This window comes from Pararge aegeria, chromosome 4, assembly GCF_905163445.1.
Source record: "Pararge aegeria chromosome 4, ilParAegt1.1, whole genome shotgun sequence".
Lineage (NCBI taxonomy): Eukaryota > Metazoa > Arthropoda > Insecta > Lepidoptera > Nymphalidae > Pararge > Pararge aegeria.
In genome coordinates, this window is record NC_053183.1 from 615,729 (window position 1) to 632,356 (window position 16,628).

General features: G+C 35.5%; 2 protein-coding genes across 2 annotated transcripts; one reads left to right on the forward strand and one right to left on the reverse strand.

The window, feature by feature from the left end:
* The first annotated feature begins 51 nt into the window (after positions 1–51).
* On the forward strand, positions 52–11,550 carry LOC120623269 (cytochrome b5-like). The gene is made up of 4 exons (XM_039889190.1): positions 52–260; positions 2,047–2,135; positions 4,587–4,697; positions 11,011–11,550. The coding sequence occupies exons 1-4, from the start codon at positions 144–146 to the stop codon at positions 11,084–11,086; spliced, it is 393 nt and encodes a 130-aa protein (XP_039745124.1). The 5' UTR covers positions 52–143; the 3' UTR covers positions 11,087–11,550.
* A 2,761-nt stretch (positions 11,551–14,311) lies between these two features.
* On the reverse strand, positions 14,312–16,529 carry LOC120623268 (apoptosis regulatory protein Siva-like). Its single transcript, XM_039889189.1, has 4 exons — positions 16,266–16,529; positions 15,700–15,857; positions 14,911–15,062; positions 14,312–14,519 (listed from the first exon to the last, which is right to left on the reverse strand). Exons 1-4 carry the CDS (start codon positions 16,372–16,374, stop codon positions 14,480–14,482), a joined length of 459 nt encoding a protein of 152 aa, XP_039745123.1. The 5' UTR covers positions 16,375–16,529; the 3' UTR covers positions 14,312–14,479.
* Positions 16,530–16,628: the final 99 nt, after the last annotated feature.

Sequence of the window (16,628 nt, forward strand, 5' to 3'; positions counted from 1 at the left end):
AAAGAAATATTGATGACAGTTGGGCTTGTCACTTGTCAGTCGTGGCGACTAGCAACTGGCTTGACGTGAGTCGAGTTTGCTTTGTGTTAATGAGCAGACGTGATAATCTTTTGTGAAGTTTATTTAATTCTTAAAAGTTAAATATGACCGAAGAAATCAAATTATTTACCAGGGACGAATTAAAGTGTCGCAACTCTCGGGAAGACGCGATTCTTATCATCCACAATGGTGTGTACGACGTAACCAAGTTTCTCGACGAGGTAAGTGTGTGATTTTCGTATATTTAATCTCTATAAACCGCGTCACGCTGGCTCATTTATTAACTTGCGTCTTGTCTAAAGGCAGGAACCCGAGTTTCTAATATATCGTTCTTATCAGCCTCTAATGAATTATTAATAGACGAAGCAAAGATTTAGTATCATTTACCATTCCAGTATGTCTAAATGTTACTATGCATCTACTGGATCCGGTCAAAGGGCAAACTAAAAGCAAACAAAAAGTTTCACTAAATAGAATATAACACCTTTGAAATAGTTAATACTTTTTTGGTTTCATGACTTGGTGGCAAATTTTAAGCCTACTTATTAAATATTTCTTTTTGTATATTAAGTTGAAATTTTTAGTTTAACTAAAAAAAGACAGGCTTTCAAACAGTATTTGATGCCTATGGTTTAGGTTGTGGTTGGTTTAGGTTAATTACATGGGATGGTTTAGGTTAATTACATTTGTTAGCTAAATGCTGTTAAAATTATGGAAAAAATAATATTTATTAACACTTAATTATGAAAGTTTCTGTAATAGGTCTTAATTAATATTTTTTTAATTTGTTTTTATATACACTGAATATAAATAAATAAATTAAACTTGTTTCACTGTATTAGTTAAAGGGGTCATATTTAAATTTTTGAATATTTCACTACATATTTGACCATTATATTTTGTTACTCTTTAAAAGAAAAACCAATAAGCTTGGTTGTTTTTCACTTTGGTTTCACATAATTTCTATCTAATGTAGTTGTAATTAGGTAGTTAAATAAATTATCCTAATGGTATCAGGTCTTGTATATTATTTCAAAATAGTTAATTGCAAAGTTCCATCCATTGGAATATGAAGTTTTTTTGTAATTTCCAATCCAGCTATAAATATACAATTGCATTAAATAAGGGTTATTCATATACCTCAATCTCAGGGCATTTCAGGCTTCAGGCTGTACTTGAACTGATCAACTTGTCAGGGATACGTGACCAGACATAGCAGACAGTTAAAAATGTTTTAATTTTTCGCTACATTAAACCATCACATACCAAATTTAGGCCAGAAATAAATCATAAATCCGATCCAAACCCTTCAGCAGGATAAATTAAGAAAGGTCCAATAATAAATTAAATCTTTGATTTAAATTGTAATACATTCAATGCAAAATATTAAATAACATTTTTTGGATTGGATGTTTTATAAATTTTTATCTGTCTGGTTGTGCCTTGCAACACTAAGACTAGTTAATATTAAACAATGGAAGCTGGTATATCAAAACGCGGGAGAATAAAGCGGAATTCATTCTTAATTACGAGTTTGTACAATTATATGCAGGAATTTTTTCTCCCCTCCGGAGGCTCTGAACCTTGGCTTGATGGACTTTATAAAAGGAATGTGGAGGCGAATGTCGAATGCAAGGCATCTGAGCGGCGGGATTATTGGAAATTCCGGCACGTGCCTCCCTTGCAGATAGACTCATTACTGCCCTATTTTATCCAGTTGATTTCTACAATTATTTTATGTGTAATACGATTGTACACTCGTGAAAGCTAGCCTACCTTTAATACGTACTTTGGTACACACTTAACTATCTAATTATAATTGAGTTATCCTTAAAGATGATGGCGACATTTGTTCCTGTACAAAAGCGGATAATAGATTTCCTCTTTTTTCTCTTTTCTATAATATTTAAATAAACAAACAGACATGCCGAATATTTTTGGGTCAACCTATTTTGCATCAAAAACGCTCCTTGTGTGCTTAGACCTAAAGATGGAATTTCTCCACAGCATCCTGGAGGGGAGGAGGTCCTGCTCGAGTTGGCTGGACAGGACGCCACGGAGCCTTTCGAAGACGTCAGCCACAGTTCCGACGCAAGGTATTTAGCTCGCTCGTCTCTATTCCTTTTCATTAAGATGGCGACAGAGACATAAGACGGATAACGGATCATAATCCTTAGTCAAAGTCCACTGCTCGGCACAGGCCTCTCAAGAGATAGAGGGAGAGAGCACATGGACATACCAGACTGCTTTAATGCGGATTTTGAAATATATAAATATACCAGGGCTAGCCTATTTCGGACCGATGGTAAGTGATGCTGCGTCCTAGAAAATTCCCATTTATTCTTGATTTGATGGAACTGGAAGGGCATTCCAGATGATTTCGGTGCTTATCAGAAACGAGGAAGCGAACCGCTTGGTACTTATCCATAGGATATGAACTATGTAACGGCGCAGAGTTACAGACTGTGTCAATGCATCGCGATTCGGAAAGAAAGGTGAAGGTGAAACGTTATGTGCGTAATTTATTTCGTGCGGAGTTCCGATTTCATTGCCAATTTTTGGTCCGGGTAGAACTGGGTAAATATATCTTAAATAAAATTATTTTCGCTCCTATTCTACGAGTTTTGTAGTTCCTCCTTCAGTCGTACTCATCCGGAGTAAATAACTCCAGCACCACATCTCGAATATGTCAATACGTTTGCATTTTGTGGTTATTGAATGTTATTTCAGTGCTCCTCCCACAACGCGATTCTGAGGTTTTTCAATGGATTCCCCAATAAGGGCATTATAACATGTCATACGTAAAAACCTTCCTGTTTTTACAAACACAATTTATGCAATCATTCACATTCGGGTCGCAGATGTCAAACAAACACAAAACGCGTTTCAAGGTCTTATTTGTAATGCTCTCAGATTTCTTATCAATTGTACCTACTTGTACTTTGTCGCGGGATGGTTTAAGTTTTCATTTATAATCGCATGCAAGACTTGCGCTTGACTAACATAATGCCTTAAAGCGATGATGCGGTCTCGTATTTACCTAGGAAACTCCTCCATTGTACGGTTTTCTTTTCGATCGGTCTGGTCGGTCGGTGGAAAGTTGAAAGACTAAGAGTACTTAATGCTCAAGTACCTACTTCATGTGCTTGATATTCTAATCATATTCATCTACATCATTGACGTCATTGCTATTTAGAACGTCCAACTTCACAGTCCTATTGTTCTTCTTTGACTGAACATAACCAGTAGGCAAAGAATTAAGATCACACAGAAACCTTGTACACGACTAATATTGAAGCCACTCTACTTGGCAGTAATTATTTTACCTCTAATGTTCTTAACGTTTACGTTAATTTGGGGAAATGGGAAAAGTTTGTGAGCTAGGAACATTCCGCGTGTGTCAAAAGAGACGTGCGCGGGGCGTTTTCACTGTTGTTGGAAACAATGCACTGCATGCATCGATCACTAATAAAAAGTGACGTGACTCTTTTTATTCGTGATCGATGCATGCAAAAAATGTATGAATGAGGGTTCTGTATGTTTTTAATCTGTGCCGGCCGATATTGTTGTTATATTGCTTGCTAAATTGTAATACTTCCAAATTGTTATTTTGAATGGCGGCTAGTTTTATCTCCAGAACGGCGCTGTTGCGGCAAAACAATCAATTTATTGAGAGGTGCTAAATCAGACGTAAAATTACGCGTTTTTACGATTTCAATGCCATATATTCATTTCAAAATAACATAAAAAGAAATATACTTTATTAATGTATGCTTTTATATTTTTTTCAAGTTGCACCGAACGATTGAATAGCTAATTAAATCGCCCTACTTTTAAACTATCACCCGAATTTTAAACTACTAGTTTAATAGTCGGGTGGGTTATAGGTACAACTATAGCGATTTGAGTATTTTTTTAAAGTAACTTGAGCATATGCTATCGATAAGCATAATTTGGTCAAGTGAAACTGATGATGTAGACCACGGTTGGCCACCGGAACTACACAAAAATAAGTATTGCACTGGATGCGCTTCGATTATTATTATGATGTGCATCAGCCGGCCTTTCACACTCCACGGCCTGTGGCCAGCTACTACGGCAACCCACGTCGTCATCACCATCACTAACAACCTATTAGCGGCCCACTACAGGGCACGGGTCTTCACTCAGAATGAGAAGGGTTTAGGCCTTAGTCCACTACGCTGGACTTGCGTAATGCACTCCAATGTTAAGTTTCCGGTGAGGCCTCAACTGCCATCGGCCATGCAACTACAGCACGGCTAGCATGGGCCGATTAGAAGACAATTATCCTCCGAGGGAAGGATGAAAATGTATCTTATCCCACAGCTTTATCAACTCTCAGAGCACTGGCGCACTGGTGGAAATAATACATGTGTAAACTTCCCCTATTCAATGTTCATTTGCTTTAGCAGGTAGACACGGGGGATATAATTTTTGTCTCCCGCCTGTGCTAGCCCTGCTGAATGGAAGCTGAATGTAGGTCCCGTAGATTATGTTTGGCTTGATATAATTTTGCTCGCCGGCAGATCGCTGATGACCAAGTACAAGATCGGCGAGCTGGTGGAAGCGGACCGCACGCAGACCAAGGCGGCGTTCTCCCCGCAGTGGAGCAACGACCAGCAGCAGGAGCAGGGCAAGTGCGTAATCGCCTAGACCACTCACGCCACCACTGACCACACCACATACGGCACTTGGTACACGCTTGTTCCCGTACACCCCTAGACTCTTCGAAGGTACCTTTACATACAGAGAGAAACGTTGGCCCGCGCATTCACAAACATCACTTGCAGTGTAACCGAATGTTTGGCTACTCCAGTAGTTTCGGCTGATATTGTTTATGGAATCTAGTGTTTTTTTTAATTTGTACACACATACATAAGCGATATCGCTTTAATAATTGAAATGCAATGTTGTGGCGAAATTCACAATTAATTCAGAAGAAACCCATAAAACAAGCTACTTTACAACTTTTATTTCTTTGGTAAGAATTTGTTTGAAAGTTACTCAATTTTCTTTCGAGCACAGCCTGCCAGAGACGGACTCGAATACTGAATTCTAGTTACAAAATATGCCGCAAACAAACTGTAACTTCGAGTTAGTTTTGCTATACACACCAATCAAATTAATGAAAAACTTGAGACATCATATTATTTCAATAATTAACTGGAGGTACATGTGGAAACACTATAAAGTTATATTTGTGATCTGCGGTGGTAAGTGTCTCGAAACAACAGTTTTCTTAGTTTATGATGAGATTTCCTTGAATTGTATACCTAGTAGTATTGAATCGACCCATCAAACGACCCCCTAGTCTATAGTCTCAGAAGCAACAATTAAATACTCTTAACTGGTTTTAATATTATGTACTATGCAGTGCTTTTTACTATATCAGTTATTAGTGAAAACAATCATTATTATCCTCGCTATCGCGCCACAAAACGGTTGTCATGTAAAAAAGATAAAATGTATAATTTGTCCAATCAGTATGACATAACATGAATCCATATTATTATTTTCCGTTCAGGCAATAATGTAATAAGTCACACGTGGTGGAACAGTCGTATCTGATCTAAATGTGGTCATGGAAAACTAGGCTAACTTGCCAACCTGACGATGCCCGTTTTCGCTCTTGCACTGGTTGCGTGTGAGTGTGGCGTCACAATTTTGTCCTACTAACTGTCCGAGACTTATCATTATTTACTATCGTGAATGTAAACAATTTTTTTTTTAAATCTATAATTTAATTTAGTTCGTGCTTATCGTCCGTGTATACATTAGGTTTCAACATGCTCAAAATGAATGCCTGGTTTATACGTATATTCCCTGAGAGTGCAAAATTAATAATACTACAAGACATTGGCGGAAGTTTTTCTGTGAATGTTCAATCTGTTTGGCGACCTCCCTGAGCCATTAAAGGGGACGTCCCAGATTATTATTTTATTTTTAAATTCGGGTTTAAGTTGTCTGTCAGTTTTCAGCATTGCTAGTTACCACCCTACTGAACAAGATTGCGCTTTCCTGTGCGATACCGCGTGGAAGCCGCGAAGGGTTTATTATTACTGCTATATCCCTAACAGGTCGGCCCGCTAGCTGGCGTAACTTTAACCGTTTACGCATCGCACGCAACTGAATGTCTCGTAGTAATTATTTTTGCAACATTTTTCAATGACGATCAGCTCCTATTGGTCGTAGCGTGATTTTATAAAACCTTCCTCGATAAATGAGATATCCAACACAAAAAGATTTTTTCAACTCCAACTAGTAGTTTCGTATCATCATCAGTTTACCTGTTAGGACTAAGTATACCTTCTACTGACTATGACTAAAAGTCAAAACCCTATGCACGCCTTTGTTGGAAGATTCAATACTATTAATGATGTATGCTTTACACAAGGGAGTCTTTTGCCGTCTTGCTACAAGAATAATACTAAGATCATTATTTATTAACACACATTTCATTTCTATTCTATTTTTGCTACATTTTTTACAGTCTAATTAGTACTGATTTAGTGATTAAGTCTTACGCCAGAGAATGACGTAACGAAGTAAATAGTCTAATAGGTACTAACTACCTCTGCCACTTTCATAAGTTACGCATAGATATAATACGCATTTTGCCAATATATCAAATCCCGTGTGTCTTTGACGTTTGCGATATTATTAATCTTTTTAGCGCTAACATATCAAAGTGTTGATATTCATGCACTTAGTTTGGTTATACGTCTTTTATAGTTAATTTTAGCTGTAGTTATAGTGCTACGCCAGAAATTTATATTCTTACATGTCTCGCCTTTGACGCGTGCTATTATGATTCCATTTGCACTCACCTCGTATCTTGTACCGACACCGTACTTATTACCTATTCATCGCATTACGTACATCGGCACATGGATCTGTGTAATTTTATTATACGTAAATAGCTACCAATTATAATTTTTCTACTTTGTGATTGAAAGGAGCTTTTCCTTAGCCAGTAAGTACTGAATAGACAAAATCCAAATAAAGCTGGGCTCTAACAATTCCTTTTCAACAGAATGATTTATTGTACTGAAACTGATTAGGGTATGGGTTAAATATTACTGCCATACATGTTAGCCTATTACCATCTTAGACCGCATCATTTCTTATCACCAGGTGAGATTGCAGTCAAGGTTGCATTATATTTTTTGGAAACTTATCGAAAATTCGAGCATGTACAGTAGATCGAGTCTAATAAGTCACTGTCAAATTGTGTGCCTGACTTTTCAGACACGTATGCGCGTATGTATTGTTTCTACGATTTATTCTTAACACTGAATTAGTGCAAGCGGATAATGGATTTTGCCTAGAAGCCTTAGACTAATTGATAAAACATATTTTATTTGATTTTCTTTGGACCCATAATTATAACATGCTATTCAAATTGTTAACCATCTTTTCTATTATAGTATGTATTTAATGTAGAAAACACGTGCTAATAAAATGATCTCTATTGTTAAATATTTACTACTATTTCGTGTTGAAGCTTTTCGTAGTTTAGAGGTGCTGCTTTATAGATAGTTATATATTAATGTGCAATAAAATGTATCGCGCAATGTTAAATGATAGTAATATAATAGTATAATATATTTCATGCCTCGGTGCTCTCTCGACCACAAATATATTAAAATGATGTAACCATTTAAAAATAAAGTAAGTAAATAATGAGAAACGACTTATTTATTTAATATTATTTTCGTTCGACCAGTTAAATCTTCCTTAGTGACACCGGCCCATGTGCAAATCGACTCATTTATTTTCCCATCAAAATGTTAATTTAATAGATCACTGACGAAAGTTTAAAACTTCAAAAATAAATAAGTATAGAGACGTAACGTTAACTTTACGTTTATGTTTATACGCCTTTTTGAAAGGTAACTTTTTATAAGGTATGAAAAGGTTTTAAAGTGTAAAACTTTTATAACATTGTCTCAGACTTTCTGTGGAAAATGTCAGTGACCTATTACAATGACTGGACTTGTTCTTATTTTCTTTTCTATTTCCTACTAAAAATAATGGCTCTCAAAGCATTTCATTCGACAAGTATTAAACTTTATACGCGTCGATCGACACGTGTGAAGTCATCGTGTTCTGAGCAATCGATCGTTGGTACCAACTGATGACGTTATTCCAATTCTGATTCGATTCGTGCTGCAGGTATTTACGAGTACTACCCCAATTATCATTGTTATGCGTAAATTAATACACATTTAGTTAGTATGAACCTTTCTTTATCTGCTCGGCTAGTATGGGCCCTCAAGCCGACGATCCTTTCGCGTCCTTGAGCCCTAGGATTAAAACTCTATCTGGCAGAGCCTCATTCCAAGACAAGCCCACGCATCACACAATCCGAAAAAAAGGGTATGCTTCTCCTGTTGCCATAGCAGTGTATGGGGTATAATGTATGTGTCCTGCATATGCTAGCCGAGCTGGAAGTCAGTTAATAGCAGGTAAGTTATACCTAAGTATATAAATAATTATGTGCCGGTATGCGATGTACATGAGGTACTTACATTGCAAATTGGCAAAATCCCGAGTTCAATAAATTTTGCAAAAGCTTTAAACTACCCCGGGTTTCTAGGCGACATCGTACCGGAACGCTTAATCGCTTAGGGGCAAGTCTAGCGAATGTTCGAATTATCTATAGTTTTTATCCACATCCGTCGTTATGTACAACGTGTAAATGAAAACCGAAATAATACTTCAAACGCTTTAGAGGTACATTATGTACTGTCTCTGAGACTTATTCAATCATATACAGCCCTAACATCACATGCAAAATTAAATTCATGCGACTCGTAGGACTTTATCAGGTACGCGTCTTTTGGTAGGTACTATGCACGTGTCGGTCTTTTATCGTCAATAGGATTGTCATAAGTAAACACTTAGAATGTTTTGAATTAGTTTGTATGAAAAAATAAATACCTATATATTTTGTAGGGTGATTCCTTATGAAACATACTTATGCACACTTCGACAGTATTTCGTAATACCGTTACACGTTGTATACCTACCTCTTCGCCATGTTGAATATAATATAATAGGTGTAGTCATTATATTATTATTTTCACAATCAGTGGTTAGTTAATCGTCTCTGATAAGGCAAACTAGGTAACTAAATACAGTAGCGTCGAGAAAGTAGACAAATCCATTCAAATTTATAGATTCCCCGCGACTTTGTGTAACAATTACAGGTAGTAGGTATCAGATATAATAGGTACTCTCGCCTAGAACGCCGTTAAAACTAGCTTCACTTCAAAAACAGCAGTTATTCTTTTAATATACTCGATTAATGTCAACGATTAATAAACTAATAAAAAATAAAAGGAAAAAGTTTACTACACAACTGAAACATTTTTTTAATGATTTTTTCATTATCTTCTTTTTCAGTACTATTACAATGTCATTGATCGACCATGCATAATTAATTGACGCGACTATTGTAAAACGAGGCTGGGGGAGCGGATATGTTGAAATAACCGCAATTTATTTTATATTACAAACTTGCTGACGACCGCGACTTCGTGCGTTCGTTCTTGTACCGACTTCATTTTTGTTTTTAAAAGCATCATCGTATTGTGAGATGAGTGGTATTCATTCTTGTAAACTAATATTAAATATCATAATAAGTACTTTAATCATTTAGTGCCGACATAATTTTTATGTATCACCAATAGTTTTCTCAGCGCACGCCAAATAATGAATTTTATAGACAATTTTTTTTTTTTTTTTGTGTGAAGTTTCTTACCGCACAGGTCTTCAAAAAAGGACAGACATAAAAACGAGTGAGCGAGCGAGCGAGCAAACCGCTGCGACAAAGAGATACGATTATTTTTTTAATGAAATATGTTACACAGTGGCTTATAATACTATGCTTGCCACAGATTCTATATGATGCCCCCTAAAAGTGTATTTCCCGTGTTACCTAAATTTAACAATAAAATTATTCAGTACCTACGTAATGTAGGAACGAAATCATAATGGAACGCTCACCTACGTCAATGCAAATCATGGAAACGTTTAGAATACTGCTTAATTTTTTGTGAAATCGTTACGGGAACAATTCGACCAAAAGGAAAACACCATTCGAGCCATATATCCATGTCAAGTTGTACATAAATTCTCCTTCTTCAGCCGTTTCTGACCATATTGGTGTAACTCCTTCGACATCTTCCACTTCACGCGACAATTTGCTGTTTGGCTTCGATGCGAACCGGCTATCTACTTCACGCTGTCCTTCCACCGCATTTGTGGTCTTACTTGACGGCGATTTTCTCCCCATGGCTTCTATTAGATGAGAAGTTTGCACCGAGAGTTCTTCTAATGGCCCACTTCCATTTAAGATGTGGGATGTGTGTGACTTGTTTCGTTACATCAGACAATGTGCAATGGACAATGTTTGTGTGATGAACATGAATGTTGTTAGTGTCTGGGCTATTATCTGTATATTATAAGTATTTACTTATATTATTCATAAAAAATCATCCGTTATCTTAGCATCCATAGCACAAGCTACGCTTACTATCTTTTCGTTGTATATTTATTTATCTTAAGACTTTTTCACTCTGTAATTTTAACTTTACGCTTAATATAATATTACTCCCGATCCCCCGCGACATCATTTGGCGTACGAGTCAACCTTAAAAGACATGTTATGCTGTCATGGACTTTTGTTATAACTTTTAAGTAGGAACTCCTCCGTCCTACATTTATCATATTGGTATTTATCGCTATTGGTTGTTGCCTGACTTTATAAAGCCTGTAGCCTTCCTGTATCAATGGACTATTCAACACAATTCAAACCAGTAGTTCCTGAGATTAGCGCGTTCAACCAAACCAGTCGAGAGCTTTATAAAATTAAGTATGGCTTTAATTTTGTTTTATGTTGAACTATTCATTTACACTCATGTTTTGTTCCGGGCACAATAACAGCTCGTGGAGTTCTTGGATGGTGCCGCTGCTGCTGGGGGTGGCCGCAACGGTGCTGTACCGGTACCTCTTCTTGTAGTGGTGGCCCGCGAGCGACGCGAGGTCAGATCCGCTCCCGACCTTTTATTCACGGACTTCAGTGTATAGCATAACTACGGAAGGAAACCGAACACCTTCAGTGAACAAACGTGGCCAGCTTTACACTTAGTTTAAGATTTGCATGCTCGCATTCGTGGAGTCGGTTTCGAGTATAGAAACATTGTAACGTCAAAGAAAAATGGACCTAATTACCTCGGTTTAGAGTCGCAAATTCTGTAATCCTGCTTTTAATTTTGCTTAAAGTGCTAGCCGTAGCAGAGTGGACGAATTTGAAATTTAAAACAAGACATAAACTCCATTTTACTCTGACGTTACCGACCTCCGATTAGAAATAATCTTATACTAAGTGTACTGGTAACCAGTGCAAACCTTACAAAACCTGCAGCGAACATACCTACGACCGGTTGGCCATCTGTCAGAAATAAACGAAATACTTCGATATACTATGGCTGGTTTGCTTCACCGTTTTGCAACTACTATTAGTGAAAGATTTTTACAAAATCCTAACTAAACGTCAGCCTAAACAAGCATAGTGGTGCTAAATTAGTTGCAGACTACAGATAGAAAACTTAACGAAACTAAATTACAAATCATGCTACATCAGTAGTTATGTGTAACATACTTACACCCGATTTAACAACATCGCCTAAAAGAAATCGAACAGCAGATAATTCAATAAAACCCAAAAAGAAAAATTAATTGAGGATAGCCTTTATAATAGTTCACTCCAATCGTCATGCAGTTCAGTAAATAATATCCGTATACTCTACTCCGACTTAGCATTTGAGAATGTGAATTGCTTCAAGGATAATCTTCTTTTTTTTAATAACAAGTTATAAATGCTGTAAGTTTTCTTATGTATTCAATTATTTATTTCTAACATTGTACACAAATGTAGAAAACTTCAAGCTCTAAAACGATTGACAGTGTTCCGTGCGAAACACTATACTACGTTTAGAGCTTTCAATTTAGTTTAGAATTAGTGTACAACTAAATAAGTATAGTGTTATGGGATGCAATGTGTATTTATATTGTTTTTCATAGGTAAACAAATTTGAATGTCGTTTAAAAGATACATACAATACAAATGTTGTATTTTATAGCTATCTACAAAATATTAAAAGTTTAGCATTTTTATTTCATATGAAATAGTTATAATACTAAGACTTGACTGAAGTTTTGATATTTTGTTCTTTATTATTTTATTAACGAATTGAATTATCGTATTTTAATCGTGCATGTCAGCGATTAAGGCAAGGCTCTTGTTTTGTCGGTGTGTGCCGGTCCAGTTTTGAACTCATAAAATATGTCATGAGACTGACGATGCGGCCTGACTGCTAAAATTGCTCGGAAGTAGTAACCAGAGAAAATAAGTTCAAAACAAGTCGAGCATTCGCCGACGAGAACAATAATTTAAATTATAAATAGTGCAATATGCTTTTACCAAAATTGTAACTTGCAAAAAAAAGAAGTACCTTAGTAAATTTTAATAGAGAAAACATTCGTATCTTGCTGGAAAAATAAAACTGACAGCTGTAAAAGTAGTGCTTTGCTATCCTTTATAACAGCACTTTGATATAAATATAACTACTTTTAGATCTGTTAGTCAGTCAGTATGGTGAACGTCAACCTTGTCGCGTACACAGGCAAAACAAATAGGTACCAGTTATAGATGTTCAGTTCCTATTATCAATTGTATATTTATTTTAAAATTTAATCGTTATTTTTCTGTTTAGCGAATGCAGCAATTGAACAGTGAATGTGTATGTCGTGTTTCTCAGGAGTTATTTTACCTAAAGATAACAGAGCTTGTGCTGGGGACATGTATATAAAATTTAATCGCTAAATCATGTTATTTTTTTTGCTATCGCTGCTTTGAAATAATGGTGCCAATTTGGTTGGACCTCTTAACTGACAGGTACTATCATTTTCCAAGAAAAGTGTGAAAGGATTGAAGTAATATTTAAGACCTGTCGATTTAGTTTTGAGACTTGTGTAGGTACATCCGAATTAACACCACTAAGGTGTCCAATGACGGTTCTGTTTAACATTAATCTCTAAACGAAATAGTGAAAGTGATGGTACTACTTGAGAGCTGTCAATTTGTTTAGTGATTTGTGTACATCAGAATTTGCACAAACATTTACCGGTAATTGTAAGTATATTTTATTTATAAGTACTACTTGTTTAAGACCGTGGTTGGTGGTTTTCTAATGGGTAATGCGGTGTGGTGTGTTGAAGTAGCTTGATTAGAAATGGTGAACATATAATATGATTATATATTTTAGGATGAGCGATTGTTGCATAGGGTAATAAGGTGCTAAGTTTAATTTTCAGTTAAGTGTCTTTTGAGGAATGTTAATCACTAAATGACAATATTGGTATATTATTATGTATTATTTTTGTTATCTGCACAAAATATGACTATTCATTATCGAGTTGACTATGCCTCGTATCGAGTAAGGATGCATTGGTGCCGATTTCGTTGTGGGTACACAATCTCTTTTTAAACTAAATTGACAAATTAAGTGTTATCCTTTCCACAACATCCACAACTGTCAATTTAGTTTAGAAGATACTGTGTACAACAGAATTGGCACCATGATTTGTGTATATAAGGATGGCTGATCGGCCTGAAACTGTCACTAAGAATTGGGTAAGACTACCTCACATCTGACACAAAATTTGCATTGATTTTAACATCATTTGAGATTCGGTTCGCGGGGCATTTCAAGGGCCCTAAGTTTAAATCAACCGATATCTTTTACAAAGTGTGATTCCAATATCGATGTATCGATAAATATTTGCACTTTTATTGTGCAACTCTCATAAAAATATAATAGAGAAATTAGATACGAGCGGCACAATGGAGTGTCCATAATTGATGATGTGAACATATTCAGATTTTATTTCTACTTTTTATAAAATATAATTTAAATTGTTTTTATGGTTTGTATAAAATTTTGCACATGGCGCATCGTAACCTTTTAGCGCAATTCGTCTTTATTGAAACACGAAGGTATAGCCATTCTTGTTATCGCTTCTTAGGTATCCCGTGGCGCAGTATACCTAGTTTTTCAAACTTTCGTGACCATAATTGCTATCAATGCATGACGGCCAGACCGTTTTTTTTTTAAATAAATGTGCTACGATTTGTGTATATTTTGTATGAACATAATATTATAACAAATAAACTACAGATATTAAAATACTCATTTTTTATTTATCCTTAACTACTTTAAATTCATTTTAAACAAACAGCTTTTAGCCAGTAAAAACAGTACAAAATTAATTATAGTATCACATTTTGACCTTAATATTTATTCACTTTATCATTTATTAACATTTGTAAATTAATCTACCACTAATAAAATCAACTGTAACATGAAACACATATTTCTGATCCCTCTGACCTGTAAGAAATATTCAACAGATTATTACAGAATATTACATGAAATAATACTTATGATACTAATAAGAAGCTTTTGCTTGGTTGTTGGAATGGCGCGTATTGTTAGGAGGTTCCTCACTGGAGCCCTGACTGGTTGCTTGGGTAAAAGCCCAGCAAGCGGAGGACTGGATTTTTTAGTTTATAAATATTTAACAGTGTTTTTTGTATGAAATTACCTCCACTAAGTAGACATTGTTGAGAATTAAAAAAAAATGTAAATAAATAAATTACAGATTAATAGCTATACTCTATAGTCTATATTCTAAAGCTATTTCAAAGTATTTAAGTCAAGAACAAATCTTTGCACATAGAAGTAGATGAATCTGAAAAATTTAAGATTGATAGAAACATACCCAATTAAGGAACACTTCGAACAGTGTACCAGCTGGCACGCTGTGCACTGGTGCCGGCACGCAGCACACAGATCAATCTCACAGTAGGTGCAGTTCTCTGCCGCGAGGCTGTTGCAGGCACAATGTTGTGTCACAACATTCTTCTCTATGGGCTGTTGGATACCAAAAAAAATGTCTGTACTTTATGGAAATTTAAGTAAGTGCTATGGCTCAATTGTTTGTCTTTAAATTTAAAATAGACACCTAAACTGTTTATTTTCTGGGGATAAAAAATAGCCTTGTTCGTAACTCTGTATCCTATAAACTTACTCTTTGCTAATCAAGTTGATTGGTTGCTAAAGTAAGTAACGAATAACAAACACACTTTTGCATTTATAAGGATAGTGTGGCTTTCTGAATTAATCTTTAATAAATGTTTTTATTTCCACAAAAGAGCCTTCTGCTGTCATGCAAGAGACAAGTTTGCAAAGCTCACCTCCATCATAAATAAATATATTTCTGACAATATGTTGCTATCTAGCCTGCAAGTAACCTATATAATGGGTACTAAGATAACTGAAGAATACAAAAACGGTCATTTCCTAACTTGAGACTTTCATATTTAAATCCTGTATTGTCATCCAACTTCTGAACAGCTTGTCTGATTTGGATTAAACATTGTGTGTATATTTCAAAGGTTCCTAGATGATTTCAAAACATTCAAACTGGCAAATGGCACTGCTTTAACAGGCTGGACAATGTCTGCTGGTTTTGTTAGTAAAAAAATATGTAAATAACATAATAGTTTACCAAAGTTCCAGAATGCACAAGTCCACCATTCTTGCTGATGAAGAGTTGCTTAAACTTCATGCCATCTTTCTTCTCAGTAGAGCTTACATCAGAGCATTGCAATAGCTCATTTTGCAGTGTTTTCTTTGCTCCCTTAAACAACAGCTGCAATGTTTTTTCTGAAAAAAGAAATTGTAAAACTAGTGCTAGGAGTTACGAAAATGGCATTTTCCATCTTCATTTGTCTAGAGCACGTTAAGCAGTCATTCTATGTTACATATTATCAATATCTTAACGAGGTATTTATCATGAAAGCCTTTTAACTCAATTAAGAGCATTACGGGGTGTAGCCAGCAGCGTATTGAAAGTGTATATTAATATGATTTTATTTGTCTGTTTATCATATTTTTACTGTAAAACGCTTAACCGATCTTAAGACTGTGAGGGCTAAGGAAAATTGGCAAATCAAAGAAAAGCTAAATTATAGACGAACGCCGAGGAAACTTCCAGTTGCATACAAATTTGAAGGTTGCTTTATTAATTCCAAATTATCTGAAATCAGAGTTAGTTTACAAAAAACAAGTTACCATAAACTTTTTTCAGCCTATCCTCATTGTTATTAAATTGCTTTAGTCCAACGTGAGTCTTGCTTTGCTGTATGTAATCCTCGCTGTAAGGATTAGATCTTTTAGCCATGATAATTTTGGTCCTTGAAGCTTAATAATTTTGTACAAAATATTCGAATTTTGGACACCACTATAATTTTATTTTATTACCTATATTATTTTAGTTTTACTCTATGACCACAGGAAAAATCAATCTCAGACAAAGTACATAAAACAAATAGTACTGAGACTGAGACACGGAACAATATTACTCCATGAACTGAGATTAGCACAGTTTCTTTTTTTATTTTCTTTATTCTTTCGAGATTTTTCTACGGCTCTGAC

Bases quoted from the DNA above. Each gene is read 5' to 3' on its own strand.
- LOC120623269 (XM_039889190.1), top strand. From the start codon at position 144: ATGACCGAAGAAATCAAATTATTTACCAGGGACGAATTAAAGTGTCGC. The intron at 2,136-4,586 runs GTATTTAGCTCG...GCTCGCCGGCAG, and splicing joins AGCCACAGTTCCGACGCAAG to ATCGCTGATGACCAAGTACA. The intron at 4,698-11,010 runs GTGCGTAATCGC...GCACAATAACAG, and splicing joins CAGCAGCAGGAGCAGGGCAA to CTCGTGGAGTTCTTGGATGG.
- LOC120623268 (XM_039889189.1), bottom strand. From the start codon at position 16,374: ATGGCTAAAAGATCTAATCCTTACAGCGAGGATTACATACAGCAAAGC. The intron at 15,858-16,265 runs GTAACTTGTTTT...TTCTTTTTTCAG, and splicing joins TAGGCTGAAAAAAGTTTATG to AAAAAACATTGCAGCTGTTG. The intron at 14,520-14,910 runs GTATGTTTCTAT...TATTTCTTACAG, and splicing joins TCGAAGTGTTCCTTAATTGG to GTCAGAGGGATCAGAAATAT.